The sequence below is a fragment of the Podarcis raffonei genome, chromosome Z (assembly GCF_027172205.1).
Source record: "Podarcis raffonei isolate rPodRaf1 chromosome Z, rPodRaf1.pri, whole genome shotgun sequence".
NCBI classification, from domain to species: Eukaryota; Metazoa; Chordata; class Lepidosauria; order Squamata; family Lacertidae; genus Podarcis; species Podarcis raffonei.
This window is the reverse complement of record NC_070621.1, coordinates 28,910,859-28,927,656: the sequence shown is the minus strand read 5'-3', so window position 1 is coordinate 28,927,656 and position 16,798 is coordinate 28,910,859. Positions and strand designations below refer to the sequence as shown.

The 16,798-nt window shown below is 40.6% G+C and overlaps 1 protein-coding gene across 1 annotated transcript; it reads left to right on the top strand.

Moving 5' to 3' along the window:
• Positions 1-2,536: 2,536 nt before the first annotated feature.
• Positions 2,537-14,722, top strand: ITM2A (integral membrane protein 2A). The gene is made up of 6 exons (XM_053373631.1): positions 2,537-2,858; positions 8,596-8,727; positions 10,124-10,312; positions 11,766-11,876; positions 12,824-12,974; positions 13,599-14,722. The coding sequence occupies exons 1-6, from the start codon at positions 2,775-2,777 to the stop codon at positions 13,685-13,687; spliced, it is 756 nt and encodes a 251-aa protein (XP_053229606.1). The 5' UTR covers positions 2,537-2,774; the 3' UTR covers positions 13,688-14,722.
• Positions 14,723-16,798: the final 2,076 nt, after the last annotated feature.

Genomic DNA, 16,798 nt, shown 5'->3' with positions numbered 1-16,798 from the left:
GACCGCTGACAATTAGGTCCAGGATTCTTTGGGGGAAGCCATGACTCATAGTGTTATAAATATGTTTTAAATACATGGTGTGGATATGACTGTAGGATGAAATAGGTACATTTTTTATTTCCCCACCCCCACCCCTTGCCGCCCACAAAGAACAAAAAAGGCAACTGAGCAAACTTTGGCGCTGCTCATAGTTTGTCTGGGATGACACAGGTCCTGGTCCAGATTTAATGCCAACACCCTTATGAAGAACGATTACAGTGTCTGGGACTTTTTGGTTTAGAAAAAGATTGAGTAAGGCTCCACCCACATTTACCAATGCTCTACATTTCTAGGCTTTCCAGGTCTGTGTCAGAGTGTTGTTGTTTTTTTGCCCCAACACTTTCTCCATGAGAAAGTGCTGTTCTTTGCTGCTGAATTGGAGCAAACAATAATCCACAGAAAACTTGAATTGCCATTTGCTCCAAATCATTGGTAGATATTGGGTCTTCCTGGGAAAAATGGGAGAGGGGGAGAAAGTGCTCATACACAGACCAGGAAAGCGCAGGCCTATGTGCTTATAACAGAATACAAACAACAACAACATAATGAGACATCAAACATTAAAAACTTCCATAGGCGGGGACTCTGTACCCTTTTATCCCAGCCTCACCTTTGTTGGTGAGACTGTGAAAAAGGGGCTTCAAAGAAGATGCTGGGACTATGAGTTCTTCAGAACATGAAAGCTTAAAAAGACTGTGGCTTCCACATGACAGGATGCTTCCACGTAACAGTTTATTTTGGACTTGGTGCATGTATGTAAGCTTTTCACAGCAGCCACATAACTTTTGTCTTCATCAAAATGCTATCCCATATTCTTTCTTCATTAGACCTGGTGTGAAGGATCACCAGGGACTGCCCTGCTCTGTACTTCTATCTTGTGAATATGCAGGTGAGCAAGGCTTGCTGATGGAGATCAGCTGAGAAACAACCCTGCAACCAAACAACCATTTCTCCTCCTTGCAGTGGGACCTGATGAGACAAATAAGAAAGGGCTGGGTGAGGGAGACATACAGCTGTTGGCAATGGGGTTCTATGATCCTTATAAATGAGGAGGAGGGTGGGGAAGGACTGTGGCAAACATCGGCCTAAAGTTCCAAAGCCTAGGAAAGAGAAGGTGCTGCAGAGGAGATCAAGGGGCTGATAGACCACAGAGCAAGATGAGGTGTACAGACAATGCCAGAAAACGGACCCTAAGAGGAGCTGCTGGGGTGGTAAGTACATACAAACAACTGAAGCAATAAATCTGGATTAAATGAGGGGAGGAAGAAATATGGGATGCTATTTTTAATGAATATAAAGTCATGTGATTGTTGCAAACAAACAAACAAACTTGTGTGTGTGTGAGCTGCACTGAGGCCACAACAAACTATGTGGAAACACCCAAGGCCTATCTAAACAGTACTTGCAGAAGTTCTAATGTATACAGAACACACACTTTACATGTGGTTTCCCTGACGTGTGGTTAATGTTAATCTCACAAAAACATCTTGCACTAAGTTTCCACTATCTGTTTGAAGCAGAGGTAACCCATCTCTGAGTGTGCAGTTGACTAGCGCTGTATGAAATTCAGAGATACCAGAAAGATACAAAATGATGACTGAGTGCTGGCGCTGTGCTATCATACAGCACATGTTGCTGGGTAATTTTCCTGCCTCATCCGGAAACTGTTTTCTTGGTGGTTTGGCTTGCTTTCATTTCAGGTTATGCTATTTAATCTTAAGAGCAGCAGCAACTTTTTATGTTTTGAAAATGGGAGTCAGACAAGAACCTTTCTGGTCCCTGGTTATATTGCAATACAGTACAGTATGAGGCACGTTTAGCAGGCTTGTTCCAAAGCCGCCAAGTTCTACACGTTTCATTGCAGAATCCATAGGAGCCAACTCCTAGGGGCTTGAGGTCCCTTTGCCCCCCATAAAAACATTTGAGGGGGCCAGGCATGGATGTAGAGGCGCTTTGTTGGACGGGGGCGGGCAGAACCGAGTTATCTGCAGCATGATTGGTCAGTTAATTAAAGACTTTTATTTATTTATTTACTGGATGGAGGGGCAGTTGCACACCCTTGGCTGCCCCCCCCAATAAAGTGGATGGGTCTTGCCATTCAAATAGTGCATGTGTGCGGCATCATGTGATTGATTATGCAGGGTGGGGCTTACCTATCTCCCAGTATTTTATTCAAGTTTGACCCCACCCCTATCTCCCAGTATTTTATTCAAGTTTGCACCCCCCTGCCAGAAATTCTTTTAAGATATACTGACAGGGCAGTAATGCCACTTGTGTGTAGCATACGTAGGGACGGGCGAAATTTGTCCATTTCGGTTCATCTGAGTTTCCAGTATTAAATCATTTCTACATCTTCTTGAAGTGCTTCTAAATGGAATGTGTGTGTGTGTGTGTGCGTGTGTATACAAACAAAATTAATTTGTGCGCGTGTGTGCGCATTCCCACGTTACGCGCGTTTCAGTCTCGGCCAACACGTTTCGCTGCCGGGAGAGGGAGACTTTGAGGTTGTTGTTGTGTTTTTTTTTACCTAAGCCTGACTCTTTTTATCTTTACCGCGTTAGGCCCCGCCCCTCCATCTAGGTGGCCGACCGAGAGGCCCTATCGGCGCTTGTGGCAGCAGCAGCCGCCTCAGCAGCAGAAGGAACCGGAGCAGAGCGAACTACGACCGCCGCGCAAGAGGCGGACGCCCGGCTCCTATCACAGCCGCTGCCGCCGCCGCAGCCGCCGCTAACAACATGGTGAAGATCTCTTTCCAGCCGCCCTTCGCCGGCAAAGACCAGTCCAAGAAGGAGGCGGCCGAGGTGCTGGTGGCCGACAAGGTGAGCGCGGGTCGAAGCTGCGACGTCGGCCCGTAACCGGCCGCCCTTTAATCTCCCTTCCCCCACCGGCGCCATTTTGTGGTGGCGGCGGCAGCGGAACGGGAATTAGAAGGGAAGTAAAACACACGACGGAGAGTGCGAGGGGGGGGGGGCGCGCATCGGGAGCGCTCCCTCCACCAGCACTAGCACCCCAATAACGCACCTTCGGGGAGCAAAATAATGGCGCCGCTGCCTTGGCGAAGGCCTCTTTAACCCCAAAGGCAGCCCCATTCCTAAGCCTCCCTTGGCCACTTCAGAGACCGGGTCCTGTCATCTCTAGCCGGACAGCTCTTTCGCCTTTTCAGACACACACCCATCTGCCCCCCCCCTTATTTAAACCCATTTCGCAATCGGCAGGTGCCTTGGATCCATAGCTGTCAACTTTTCCCTTTTCTTGCGAGGAATCCTATTCAGAATAAGGTGATTTCCCTTTAAAAAAAAGGGAAACGTTGACAGCTATGCTTGGATCAGGCCGCGGACCCCCTAGCTTTTCTAGCCCGCACCTGCATTAGGCGCGTATAACGTGTGTGATAATAATATAATAATAATACACGACAGCCCCTGCCTGCAGACTCATACTCCCAAAAAAGACGACACCAAAAAAGAGAGAGGAAGTGATAGTGACAGTGGTGGTTTTAAGAGTAAGGGGAGAATTAATGCTGCTGCTGCTTATGATTTGGATTGCAAAGCTGCCTTGAGTGTATGTAAAATTTAAGTAATAGTTGCTGGGTTTTTTTTAATAACAATAGCATTAAAACATATTTTCTCCTGTGTTTGACTGGGTGTAGTGTGCTGGTTTGTGACTCCCTTAGTCCAACACTTGCAACCCAGCAGTGGTTTAGTTGTGGAGTAGCCTGCTGCAAGCATCCCAGACACTGCGCCTTATAAAAGGATGCTGGTGTTCCATAACACAATGGTATGGCAGATGCTTTGCATGAAGAGGCTGCCAGGTTTTAATCCCTTGCCTCTCCAGCTACATAAAGGATCTCTGCTAGCATGTACAAGACATTTGTCTGAGATCCCAGGACACTGTAGTTTTAAGCTGACATTGATTCTAAGTCCACCGGTTAAAAGTGCAGAAGTAGGTCACACCCATGCATGTAAGGGGGGGGGGCGTTGCACCTGTTCATTATGGGGGTTTCTACTTTGCTTTTTAATCAGTGTGATTAACCAAAATATATACATCAGAGTACACATATGAGTAGTGTTGAATGAGCCCTAGGCAAGTGAGGATTTCAGCATAAGTCTTCCACTTCTTTCAGGTTCTGGAGCCCTCTCAAATGCATTAGGGGACCACTTCTATTCTTCATTTAAACCACCCTTGTCCCAATGTTTTCTATATGTTCCCTGAGAACTTTTCATAGTTCTATATAGGGGCTAGTTGAACCTGGAACTCGCTGCATGCAAAGCAACAGTGCAACTTTTTGCATTGATTTTCCTGGTATTATTATTATTATTATTATTAGTGCAAACCTGCATGGAAAGTGTGCAGTTTTCTTTAACACATTAATATCACTCTGCCTCTGTTCTGAGCCATCTTCCCTTAGTATCTCCAAGGACCTAAAGGTGGCATACATGTTATCCGACCCCCATTTTACCCTCACAACAACTCTGTGATAGAGGTTAGGCTGGGAGATGGTGACTACTCCATTGTCACCAAATGAACGTCATGACTCAGGGGGGATTGAAATCCAAGATATCCTAGGTCCAACATTCTAACCACTACACCACACAGCTGAGGCTTAACACACAGGTGGTGCTTTGCCTGTTTCATAGTTGCCCTAAGTGTTGTGTTGGTGGGTTTTGCTTATTTACATTAGGATAGCTAGTGTCTGTCTTTTTCTGGCCAAATGCTCTTTTTTGTGTTTTCCTGCACAAAAGTTGTGACTCATTCTCAATTTAAAGAAGTGGTTGATTGACAGTGCATATGTTTGTGCATGATTGCATTTGGAAACGGTTGCAAACATGTACTGGGGAGCTGCAGGCAGTTGAAGAACACCACATTGTGACACAAATACTTGCTTCACGTGTGATAGCTGTGTGGCATCTCTTACTTTGTAGCATGTAAATCAACCTTAATTGCTTCAGTGCCAACAGATCTCTGCTTTATCCTCATGTTGGAAATAGCTACACTTCCATTGCAGGATAGATCCAGGTAGTGGAAAGCTGGTTGATTGTAGCTCCCATGTGATCACTGAATATTTTAAATCCTTATTTTTCAGTAAAATCCACAATGCATTAGAAACTAAATGTAAGCTCTTAATAACATAATCTTAAATTTGGCCTTCTATCCCTGCCCATTTTTACCTGGGAGAAAGCTCACTAAATGCAATGTGGCTTGTTTCTGATGAAAGATGTACATTTGATTGGTTTGCAGATATGTCTTGACTCTGATGGAGAGTTCATGCCTAAATTTGAGGCATGTGAAGGCCTAGTTCCAAAACTTTGAGTTTTCATTTATACAAAAGTGTCTCAACATTACAGGTGATCCATATTTTATGGTTCTAAGCATATTTACATGGAAACAAAATCTACATAAGGCCCGGTATGTCCCTTAGCAAAACAAAATAAAGATAACCATCACATGCATCCTCCTCACCCAAGAGGAGTCTGACTAGACAGCCTTGCCTAGTTTCCTGTCTAGCAGTAAAAAACCCCAGGTATGAGTGGTGCATAAATAGAATCCTTTCAAACATAAAATGGAAATGTTGCTTTGTTTTCACAGATGTTTCCTCTCTTCTTACTTTCATTTTAGGTGAAATAATTGAACTGAAATGTGCCTGAACCCTTATTTCCTACAAATTTCCAACAAGTGGCAGACCTGCTTTTTCTAGTGTTATAGTTCACTTTTGAGATTGTGCAAGTAAAAGCATTATGAGAAATTTGTTTTGCAATTCAGCATTTGTATTGGCATAATGATTCAGAGGGTGGAGGCTACTGATGACTAGCAAAGTTTATGCAACATTCCTGGTTTGATTCCTGATAACCAGCCAAAGAACCTCTTGGAGCTGAGAGTCTGGGAAAGATTTCTTTGTGAGCCTTTAGGAGATGCTGCTAGGCAGACATGATAGGTACAGACCTGTCTTCAAATGCTGGGTTACTATGTAATCTCTGTAAAGCAGTGGTACAATGTAATGTGCCAAAAGGATGCAATGTGCCAAAAGGTACTCTTAATCCTCTCCGCCCCCACATTCAGTCCCTCAAAAGTTTCCCAGTCAGGTTATAGACTATGAATAACTAATTTTCATGTCTTTCTCTAATGATATAAATCACATATTCTACTCCCACCTCTAGTCAGGACCGCAGCAGACATCCACTTGGTCTGGATCTGCCACTGATTTGTGTAGCTGAACCAATAGTCTGCTGAATAGACAATTTTGGGCAAGTTATAAGGCAGCTTCATATGTTTAAACATGCAGCTATTAATACTATAATGAAATTTTGCAGGTAGTTACTTGAAAAGAATGAATTGCTGTTTGGGATTGTGAGATTAACCAATTAATGTGCAGGCTCACTTGTTATTAAGTATCAAGAAGACATGCATGACATTTCTTTGGGCAGAAAGGAAATACTGTTGTGGCTGTTACATTCTAATACTAAGTTTGCTATTTACTGCAGAATACTATTTTATTATCTGCAGTCTTGCAAAACTTATACTTGAACATACAGTTTTAACATTTTGAACTGTCTATAACATTGCATAAGAGTCTAAGGTAGAGTTTATTGCTTTCTGAATTTTTTTCTGGTGGGCTAGGGCCGCAACTGTTTGTGTATTATCCTGTGTCTGGCATATTCGGAAGAATGTTTAGCTTTCCAGCTTCAGGGTTGTCCTCCACCCAGCAATTCACTGAGTTCCTTGCAAAAAGGGATGGGCTAAAAAGAGATGATTGTAAATATTTTGGTCTTGGTGTTCCTAATATTGGGATTTTCAGTAATACATGAAGTTGAATTAAACCAGGCTTTGACTGGACTAAAATATATATTTGTGCATGAAATTAAATTGTCTTGATCTTTGCAATAGTACATGAGTAGTTGTCCCAAAAGCTGATGTGGAAATAATCAGTGTTGCTAGTAATTCCTTGTGAACTGTGCAGGAGCTGTACATTTTATGATTGTACAGGTAGCACATTGGTGCCTGCTCTTTTCTTCATTTACACTGGCACAGTTAAAAGGCAGGTTACAACTTGACCACGGTGCCTGACTCTAGATTTTTGAAGATGCTTGGCTTCAACTAAATGACATAATTGAAGCTGGAAAAGGCATATTTAATTTTAACATGCTAGCATCAGATTTCAAGATGCTTGAGCAAACTAGTGAAGAAATCTTCCTGGCTTGTATATACACAGCTGAAGTTCACTATCTGTAGAGCAGAACTGAAATTATATTAGACAATTATATGGATTCTGAAACTTTAGAACCCAAGCTACTCGCTTACTAAAAGTGCAAATATATTTTGGCTGTTAGTATTGCCCCACTTTTTTTTTTTTAAGCCACATATCTAGCATTGTTAACTGGCAAAATTGCTTCAACAGCATATTAGGTTCTCAGAGAACTAGAATATTATTTGCATAGTAGAAGTTCAGAATCTGCTGATGCTTCTTTTTCGATAGTTTATAACTTGCTGTTCCTCTTCTAAATCTGAGGGTGGAGAGGTAAGGAGGAGGAATGTCTCATCTTGCCAACCCTTTGAATACTTTTATAGTCCTACTGTACTGATGATTTGAGTGGACAAAGATCCTTGAAATCAATTTAACATCTGAATTTCCTGCTTTAAAACTCATTATTTTTTAAAAATAAGCTTAGCTGAATGTTAAGAGCAAATGCCACACTGAAACCTCTCAGCTGATAATGCTCTTGAACAAACAAGGCTAAATATGCATGTCATTGAGTCATACTGCTTTTGTTTTTAGAATTATGGAAATAATCTTCCTTTTGAAGTCACACACCTCATAAATATGATCTTGATGTTAGCAACTATGGATTGGAAGGTCATCACAATTTTGTGGTTTTGTGTATATTTGCAGTTAACCACAACCCCTTTAAATGTTCTTTGCCATAAATATGAGCAAGGAGCAAATGCTGTTGAATAGATAAATTGACTTTTTATAACTTTAAAGAGTTATAGAAGTTATAACTGACAGATGTTGCTGAGAAACAGCTCCAGTCACCCCTGACCATTGGCCATGATGTCTGGAACTGATGGGAATTGGAGTTCAACATTTAGAATGTCACAGGTTCCCCATCCCTGCCTAACACTTAAGGAAGGATTGTCTTGGGAGGGGAAGGGAACAATGAGCTGAATTATGTTAAGGGAAGTTTAAAATGTGAAACCTTTATTTTTGCAGCCTAGTAGGCAAAATTCACTGTAGCACCGTTATGTAATTTAACAGGAAGCACAAATCCATCTGTAGTTTTTTAAAGGCTATTCACTGTTTGTGTTTAAAGCAGATGCTATGGCATCCTTGTTTTAAACACAAACACGTTCCATTCTCCCATGAATGAAATATAGGTGTACTATGGCATCCTTGGGTCAAACATTTCTCAAGGGTGTTGTCTGGCACTGTTGGCTTTCACCTTGAAGTGTGGTATCATCCTGCTGAGTCAAGGTAAGGTGTAATTAGTTAAAGAAAATATTGTCTCCAAGACAACAAAGAACTTAAGTTCTCTCTCTCTCTCTCTCTCTCATTCTCTCCTGAAGGATCCAGAAGTTGCAACACATGGGCACAAAAGTTCATCTGGAAGATGTCTGCTGATTCTTTTGGGTCTTGCGCTTATATTAGCAGGAGTGGTGGTTGGTGGAGCCTGCCTCTATAAGTACTTCATGCCACGGGTAATGGAAATACAACTCTTCCCCCCCCTTTTTTTTTCTTTTGCAGATAAAATTGACAAAGCAAATATAAACATACAAAATAAGCAAAATATTCCACACAGTGTAAGCATGATATGTAACTGAATTGGAATATGGGTCTAAACTTAGATCTGCACCTCAAAGCTGTGGCACTGAGGAAGCTAAGAACTTAAAAAGTGAATATTCCTGGATTCCTCTCATGTTTGTGACTGGGACAGCCAGAGTTATCTTGCTGAACTGAGGCCTCAGTCCTGGGAGCCTGGGATCTTGTCTTTCCCTCTCCTTGTCCTTGTACTGTGACAGGCCCCATGGGGCCCTGTGAGATCCTTGCGTCTTGCAGGATCTCGGATGCATCCTTCCCTGAAGCTTCCATGTCTGCCTCAGTAGGACTGGCATTCTTGGCAGTTCTGCTGCTTGCCATGATTTGGGTGCCAGACTCTGCACTGAAGCATCCTGAGATGGTAAGCTGGTTTTGGACATCTTAGTGGTGTTGGGGACCAAGTCTTGTCTTCCTGCCCCCCACCAAAATATTTTTTAAAAAATATGCAGAAAAGTTCAGAACTTTTATTTAACTGTGTGATTGTAGCAGATCTGCTATTTTCTTGAAGGACTTTGCAAACACAACTCAAACTGCTGTGAGCTTATACATTAACAGAATATATATTGGCCACATGTTCTGAACAAAGTTTAATAGACAAAACACTGAGTCAGGAGGAATTTGTGGAAATGTTTAATACAAGTATTTGTTACAACAGTACCATCACACAATTCACACATAGAAAGTCACCTTTTCCGCTTGTCTGCACCAGTCTTGCACATATATTTTACAAGGGGTTAGGTACAATTGGAATGTCATTTATTACAGTTCTCTCATGCATCCAATGCAATGGAGAAATGCCTTCCTCTAATAAACTGAAAAGACTTAAACAAATGTGAAACAGTATCCTGTACATTTGTTCCACATTAACTTAAAAAATTACAGCATCTTTGCTGGAAAACAACAAACTTGGAAGTAATTTGTATTTCTTTGCATATACCTCTTACGCACCTCTGATTTTTTGTTGTTTTTGAACTGTAATTAAATGACTTTATTGCAACTAACAGAACCACAAAAACACTTGCCCTCATTAGATTTTTTTTTTTTTTGCCCAATATTGATTTTATTTCAGGTGACACTACAGAAGTGGAAAGTCTGCTAAAATGCATTATGATTGTGGCAAACCAATGCTGGGTTATACCCAGCTAAGTTATACTTGGAGAAGATCCATTGCAATTAACAGACCCAAGTTAATAATTTTAAATGGGCCTGCTCTAAATAGCACTGGATAATCTGTCCCTAAAAGAAGTCTCATAATTGATTACTGTGATTTATTTTTAGCGTGCAATGATGCGTGGGCAAATGTGTTACGCGGGAGAGGATCAGCAAGAGCAGGCAGCTGAACCCTACTTCTTGCCCATTGCTGAAGAAGCTGACATTCGTGAGGATGATAATATTGCCATCATTCAGGTTCCTGTTCCAAAATTCTCTGACAGTGATCCTGCGGCTATTGTTCATGACTTTGAAAGGGTGAGTTGTGACAAGTCTAGAACTTTTTGAAAATTACATAATTTGTTGAGTTTTCATAACTGGCAACACAAAAAACAAACACCCTCATCCTTCTACATCAAATAACAGAAATGATGATAGTAACAGCTAGCCTTGTTGCTTGCTTTAATTTTGGTTCACCTGGTGCAAGTTAGTACAAGCACTTAATTCACAGCTTCAGCTTACTGGCCACTAGTCTTGCCTAAAAAAAATCAGAAATGTTTCTCCCTTTTTGAGTCCTAATTTTGTGTGTTAAATTGTCCATTATTAGTCTCCCGCCCCGTTTAAAATGCAGTCTCTTTACATTTCAGGTAGCAGCTCCTGAGGTTGTATACTTGTGTTAGGAAAAGTTGTGGTGGGCAGTTTGGGAGCTACCATTTCAAGGAAGAGGGAAACAAAAGACTGAGGTGGAGAGTGTGGGTCACATGTGGATGTATCACAGGCTGGCAGTTCCCACCCCTGCTGTAGACTGTCCACTGGTAGCAGTTATTCATTATCATGTATAGGTTTGAGAAAGTGCCTTAATCCAGGGTGAAAATAGGTTGAAACTTTGTGCTGAAAGACTGAATGCAATAGTAATGGTGATCCTGGAAACGGGCTGGTGCCTTACATTCCACAACAGTAGTGTTCTGGCTCTAACTGTGTTTTGAGATACATAGGTCTGCCATGCTTTGCAGTCTATAATTCTATGTATTTTTTAAGGGTATGAATGTAACTATGCAAAGCTGCTATTTATAAAACTTTCCAATAAGGTTGGTATTCAACATAGACTTAACACGTATTTTCAGATAATCTCCTTTTTTATTCTTGGTTCTGTTGTCACTATGTCATCTTCTCTCTGCCACCTTAAACTTGTTACATGAGTTGTAAGTGATTTATGTGCAAATTGCTTATCTTCAAAATGGATGTCAAGAATGTATTACTCTAAGACCTATGGTTAGAATGGCTGTTTTAAAAAGTTATTAGCATCTTTGCTTGCCAAAATAGATTCTCTTATTCCATTGGAAAGGACTCTTTCTCTGTGTTGGAAAGGAACCTTTTGATAAATCCCAATACTTGAAACTTTATTGCTTCTCTTCAAATCGGTTACATAATTTCATTGATTTAATCTGTAAAGCTCTTGGAACATTTTTATAAGAACTAATTTGAAAACAATGACTTGGGTCGTAAGATGACTTAAGGAAGTTAAGTGAAGGAAAGTTTTCTGCCCCCTCTTCCCACCTATACTCACTCATTAAGACTCCTAAACTGCCTCTCTAGAGGGTTGGGGAACCCTCTTGAAAAATGTGGAACTGATCACATGGAGCTGCTAGAAAAAGGAGGAGATGGAAAAATTTCTTTCTCTTGAGATTCCTTCCGTTATCTTAGAGACCAAGACAACAGGCGTATTAAAGTATGTTTTCAGATTACTGAGATTTCTTGTTTCTTCTTGCAGCTCCTGACTGCCTACCTTGATCTGCAGCTGGGTAACTGCTATGTGATCCCTCTGAACACATCCATTGTTATGCCACCACGGAATCTGATGGACCTCTTTTCAAAATTAACGGTTTGCATTGTTATATTTCAGTGTAACATGGGCAAGAGTTTTCTTTTTCTATGAAGACAGTGAAATGTATTCTTGCTTATAGATGGTATCTTTTCTTCAGCGATATCTTTCTTTAGCTGGCACGTAGCTTGCTTACGAAAAGTCTGTTGATGGCCAGTGTTGGTTGACTGATGGCTTATTGAGAGCATCTGTATCACTGATGCCGAAAATATAAACACTGTTTTCAGTATGATGCACGTAATGTTTTTATTCGCGTCACTCAGAATTTATAGGCAGAGATAAGACAAGCCTAACTATGTCTAGACCTTTTCACTTGCATTTAGAAGCGGGCAGCTGGTGAAACTGAATAGATCTCTACTTAACTTTGTTACAAGCCCGGGCAGGGGCTGCTTCCTAAATCAAGCATACTTACTACATAAACTAAATAAATCAAGCATAAACTACATTAAAATGAGACTTCCAAGTGGATTGGTGCGGGGAGCCTTTTTCAGTCTAAGGTTCACATTCACTTCTGGGCAGCCTGGAAGCCAAATGCCAACAGGGGGTGGAGTAATGGATTTAACTACTACCTTTGTACAGGAGGCTACATTCTAGCCATGCAAAAGCCAGAGGTTTACACATACACACACACACCATACTAGGAAGCAAGAGAAATTACCATTATTCATGGACAAATCCTTCTTCAGAAATTTTTATCAAGTGCATTTGGTAAGAACTCCTAGAAACATGACCCCAAGGAATAACCTTTTGTGATCAAGGTCTGGGCACACTATCTGCAATAAATCTTGCTTTAATCACCTGAAGTTTTCACCTTTTCTCATAGATTCCACATGTATAGTTGCTCCCTTTATTTAAAGTTCCTTTGCAAATGTGAATCTTCTTCGGGTATTGAAAAAAAAAAAAGAATTGCAAATATTCATATTGGTGATATTTGTGTTTTTCCACAGACTGGTTCCTATTTGCCTCAGACTTACCTTGTTCGTGAAGAAATGGTTGTGACAGAAAAGATTGATAATGTGTCGGATCTGGGCATTTTCATTTACCAGCTCTGTGTAGGGAAGGAAACTTTCAGGCTTCAGCACAGAGATAAGACCAATGGTGAGTATTTCAACTGAGAATGTAAACTTAGCTTTCTTATCTTAAGCAGAAAAAAATAAAATCTAAAAATCTTCTGTAAGCTTCCAGAAAGAGCTTTACTTGACAAATCTATCTAGTTTTTTCTTTTTTAATTTTCCTTTAATAGAAAAGGCTTTTTCTTTCTAAGGTTACATATGGGAAAGTGGAGGTACATGGTGAGACTAAATCATTAAATTAAACTGGTGAAAAGTCAATGTTAACACCTCTAGCAGTAGTTCAAGCATGAATATTCTGATAAAGTCAGAAATTTAAGATTTTGTTTAGAATCTAAAAATGTTTGAACAGTTAGCTGCATTGGTGTCTTGCTTGATGGTATTTTGGAAGTATTTGGTTCAGTATTTAGCTAGTGAAATGTGGGAAACTTCACACAGTGGCTCATTTCCAGGGTAGGAAAAGTGTTTGTACCCAACCTGCACATCACTATCCCTAACACTCCTTCCAGAATTGCATTTCCCTGGTTTTAAATCAATGGATACATTCAGCTTGGCACATGCAGCCATAAACAGACTAACCAGGAAATAAATCTTCTATCTGAAATCTTCATATACTGTTTAGCATTAATTGTTGTTGTGTTCTCTTATTTAGGCCTCCAGAAACGCTCAGCTGAAAAGTGTCATTCAATCCGGCACTTTGAAAACTTGTTTGTTGTGGAAACCAAGATCTGTCAGCAGTGAAAAGTACAGGGTAGAAAGTGACAATCACACATCTTCATTAAGAAGTCGAAGCTTTATATCTTTATTTTCAGAATTAAAACATGCAGTGATAATCAAAACCTTATGCTTTCTTGTGGGTTGCTTAAATTTAAAAACAAAAGAAGGAAATTCCAAATTTACCATGATTTTTTCTTTGTGTCCCTGGTGTGGCTAAATCTTCTAGCTTTCATTCGCACTTGCTAACACAAAAGTGAATACCCTTTACCCACCTGATTATCTGTTTCACAGCATAGTCTTACACGTCTACTTGGAAGTCTTATTTTGTTAAGAGACTTACTCCAAATTAAGTATGTAGGATTGCAGCCTCAAACTAATTTAAAAAAGGACTGCAAGTAGCAAATTCCTACATAGAAATGTAGTCCAGTCAACACCTGACTCTTTACAGAATGATGAAAGTAACACATTAATATCTGGTTTGCACATTTATATGTAGCTCTGTAGGATTGCTCTATGTTAAGTCTACAAACTACAACAAGACTTCTAAGGTTTATTTGAACTTCATAGGAGAAGCATGTAAACTAACCTTGGTAATCATAAACATTTTTTTCCATTTTGTGCAATTACTGTATTGAACTTGTATGTATATTTGGAACCTTCCCTGAGTTGACTTTAGTACTTCTTTATTTTGGTTCTTTGGTGATATTTAGTTATATGTTCAGGAGCAGTTACTCTTTAAAAGCTTTTATGTTAGTATTTTGGCGCTGGACTGGTTTCAACATCTTTATTGCAAGCTTATGTAATTACAACCTGATTTGGCCCAATTGTCATTGTTTCTGTAGCTGTGAATTCCAACCTCCCAAGCCTATATTTCAGAGAATAACTTCTTATAAGCACGGTAGCACTAAGACTGCAGTTGAAAGTATTATCTTTGCTTAAGACTGTGGTACACGATGGTAAAGGGATTGTTAGTGAGCTGCTAAGTTGAGTGTTTTGTATAAGGGACTTTATATTTCTCACAAATCCTGCAGTCCTCCAATAAATGTTTCTTTAAGACTATGGTGGTGGTCTCACTTTGTTGGCAATAAAAGTAATTGTGAGAGGGAATATTAATGCTGTCAAAATATTGGTAGCGTATCACTCCTGCGCTGAAACTGCTATAGTCAAGAACCATGTATTCTACAGTACTTCAGAATGTTATATTAGGTGCAGAATCTAGTTTCCTGAGAAACTTAGGCTTTCAGGTTTGTGTTTTGCCATCATTGTTCTGAATTATAGGCAAAGATTTGTGTATCTCTAGAGCTAAAGGCGTGGAGGAATTGATCACAGGGTTTCCTTTTCTCTCACAGACTAACAAAGAATAAAGTATGTAACTTGTATATAGTTGGAGAATAAAGTATGCACCTGAGAGAGGCATAATTTAGCCTGCTGAATTCATTTATTCATGGGTGGGGTGGGAGGTGCTTGTGAATCCTGTTTACTGAAAACCTTCCCATACACCAAATAAAGAAGCTGTCAGATAGGCTACTTTGTCCTTCATCCTTTAATACAAATGCAAGTCCATCTTAAAAATTGATCTAGTGCACTGGACTTTTGCTGTCTGAAGTCTTGTGGTACTTTTCGTTTAAATATGGAAAGTGGTGCTCTTTAGTTACCTTTTGCCATGCAAGACAAGTTAATAACTTACAGACCTTAGGTGATTCTGATAGGAGCTTTAATTATATATCCCAGCCTGCCTCAGAGAATAAACACTTTCTAGTTCCAGAAACAGGTCCACTTTTTATTTTTGCAGGCTTTAGTGTTATTATTTTTTAGTTTGTTATAGACTATGGGGTTTGTTATAGACTATGGGGGCCTTCTACCTGGTGGAGATAAGTACCCTTTCAAAAGCTGTTTATGGTTGTCACTGCCTGCCTATAGAATATTGGGTCATGGAGCCATTCTGTCTACAGGAACTACCTTTGTCTTTCCACAATCAGTAGGTGCTCAAGAAGTGCTGCACTTTTTAATTACTTGATCCCCTTACCTACAACCTTTTCTTTAGGTACTCCATGGTTGTGGGGGAGGAACAGGTATCTACTGCTACAAGTGGTGGCTTGTTGGTAAAAATTAGCTAACTATTTACTCCCTTTCCAAAAGCTGACATCTGCAAACAAATACACATGCTGGAACTGGAATGTTAACATTTGCACCTGTTGTATGTCAAGACTGTTCCTTGCAAAACTCTCAAGGATGCAGCCTTGAGTTAGTGCTTGTTATCCCTTACAAAATAGATATGTCACTTATCCACTAGATGGCGAAGTTGGCAAGCTAAAGGTATTTTTGTTTTAAGCCTTCTAGCCTTTTAATGTTCTTGATGAGAGCAGCATGCTTATGCTTCACACCAACTAATCTGGAAATAAGTTTGATACTCCAGGGAAGCAACATATGATTCAGAACCATGCCTTTTGGAAGGGCAGTGAAGGCTTATCACCTTCATAACATTTGGTGTAGATCCGGACATTTTACACCCATTTGTGCCCATTAATACTGGGAGGGCTACAGTTTACATGTAAACTTTTCAGACTGCCATCTGGAAAGCTGCATGCCCAAGACAAGCCAGCCTCTTATGCACATTGTGGTGCACTTGGGCATACAGTAACTGGAGCAAACAACTTGCAGAGAATATTCCAAAAGCAGTCTGGATTTCTTCATGTTAGGTTCTTGCAGTAGGGAGGGGGAATAGCCTTTTATACCAAATCCAATTAACTCATGTTCTGCACAGCCTTATCCCACCATGGGGTGCTCCAGCTGTTTTGGACTGCAACTTAAATCAACCAGCCACCGTGGCAAACGGGTTTGTGATCCAAAATACCTGAAGGACACCCAGGCAGGTCTGACCTGACTAGCAGAGGCTCTCCAGCATTTTGGGCAGCACCCCATTGCCAGTCTTATCTGGAGAGGCCAGGGATTAAACTTGGGACCCTCTGTGTGCAAAGCATGTGCTCTACCACTGAGCTACTATGGCTCTTTCTAACCACTTCCTTCAAAGCAATATCTCTTGGTTCCGCAGTTTGCTCATGAAACCATCACACACACCCCTGGCCAGTTCAACTAGCCTTGCTGCAAATCATTTTGCCTGTCTGTTGCAAGTAG